Source organism: Lolium rigidum, chromosome 3, assembly GCF_022539505.1.
Source record: "Lolium rigidum isolate FL_2022 chromosome 3, APGP_CSIRO_Lrig_0.1, whole genome shotgun sequence".
NCBI lineage: Eukaryota > Viridiplantae > Streptophyta > Magnoliopsida > Poales > Poaceae > Lolium > Lolium rigidum.
The window spans coordinates 385,529,789-385,531,396 of record NC_061510.1 but is presented as its reverse complement, the minus strand read 5'-3'; the positions used below and the strand labels follow the sequence as shown (position 1 = coordinate 385,531,396).

The following is a 1,608-nucleotide window of genomic DNA, read 5'->3' as shown; positions in this document are numbered from 1 at the left end:
GCTTTGAGAGCAAGCTCCCCCAACCAAAACCCGCAACGCTCCAATCCAAAGCCAGCCAGCCCGGCACAGCCGTAGCCATCGCTTTCCTTCCCGTACCCGTACTCGTATTCATCCTCCTCGCTCCTCTGCTCCGTCTCCAGCTCGCCCCCAAAACAGCCAGCCAGCAAGCGAAGCCGAGCGAGCAACCACCGCCAAAACCCAAACCCTAACCGCCTCCGCCACCACCGTCCTCCCCATTCCCGGCCCACCACCACCCTCCCGTCCCCGCGCACCGCGCGCCAGATCGGCGGCCGGATCCAATGGCGCCGCTGCTGTAGCTCAGGGCGGCGGGGGAGGCCGGCGCTCGGATGCGGCCGATCTGAGCCGGCGACGAGGAGGAGAACCACGGGATGTCCTCCGCGCCGGCGCCCGGGGGAGCGTTCGACCGCTACGTCCAGCGCGGCGGCGGCGCGCCGCCGGCGGCCGCGGCGGCAAGCGGCAACACGGTGCGTCCTCGCCTGCTTTACCGTTTGCGCGGGTTCTTCTGGGCTGCTTCGTTGCGTGCGCGGCGGGGGTAGCGGTAGCGGCTCGGCTGGGTTTGGGATTTGGCATCCGATGCTGATGGGCGGGCGGCATCTTGGTTCCGTGTTCCCCCGGTGGCTCTAGAATTCAGACGGTCTGGGCTGAGCTGCGACCGTGCAGTGCTCTGGAATGGCCTCTGCTTCGACGAGTGGCTGCTGCGTCCCTGCTATTAATAGGTTGCCTTGCTCCAGGGAGAGTCATGCCTCTTTTCCAACTCCAAGGAGTTTCGACTTCCTGGGCCAATGACGGCACTGTTGGGTATTTGCAATGCAGCCTGGATGAGGCGGCCATCTTACGGTTCCGATGTAGGATCAGGGTAGGACATGGATTTACATCTGTGGAGGTTTTTGCTGGATGCGGATATTATGGCGGGACAAGTGATGTTGGCTTCATTGGGATGTAGTTAAGAAACGAATCGTGGGCGGGAGATTCGCCGTACCGTAAAAAGGATCAGAAATGGCTAAGGTGGGCTGTCAAGGAAGGAAGGAGGAATACCATGGTTATAATAACAGACTACATGCGGAGTAGGAGTATAAGAGGCCGATACATACAAATGCATTTACTGTTTCAACTTCCACAAGTCCAAAATATGGGACTTCTGAATGGTATCATGACTGCCGCTGTAAAACATGTAGATGTGATGGAAGTGCCAAACGATTCCTGCGTGACGCCGTTTGCTACCCACTCCTATAACATTACAAACATACTAAATATGCATACAACCTTGTATCAGCTAAACTGAAAACGGTTCAATTACTACCAACTCTAAATAAAGCAACATGGAAGAAAATATCCTAGTGCCACTCCTCTGGAAGTCCAGAATTCAGTATAGCTCAATCTCACTCTTGGTAACCAAAAGTCCAAAACATTGCGTGCACATATATGTCGTTTATTCTGAGCTATATGATCGATAAATTCCTTTATAAACTTTTCATATGTTTATGGCCACCATATTTAACATGGAAGTACTAGAGTTGAAATGCTAATAATAATCGTAAAATATGTGGTGATGCATTTATTCCATTTCATTTTTTCTCATCTTACTAT

General features: G+C 53.5%; 1 protein-coding gene across 1 annotated transcript in view; it reads left to right on the top strand.

The window, feature by feature from the left end:
* The first annotated feature begins 389 nt into the window (after positions 1-389).
* The window catches only part of LOC124697574 (phosphatidylinositol 4-phosphate 5-kinase 4-like), a 7,503-nt gene continuing 6,284 nt past the window's right edge, over positions 390-1,608 (top strand). The window contains exon 1 of the mRNA XM_047230144.1: positions 390-485. Within this exon, the coding sequence (XP_047086100.1) occupies positions 390-485 (96 nt within the window). The remainder of the gene's footprint in view (positions 486-1,608) is intronic.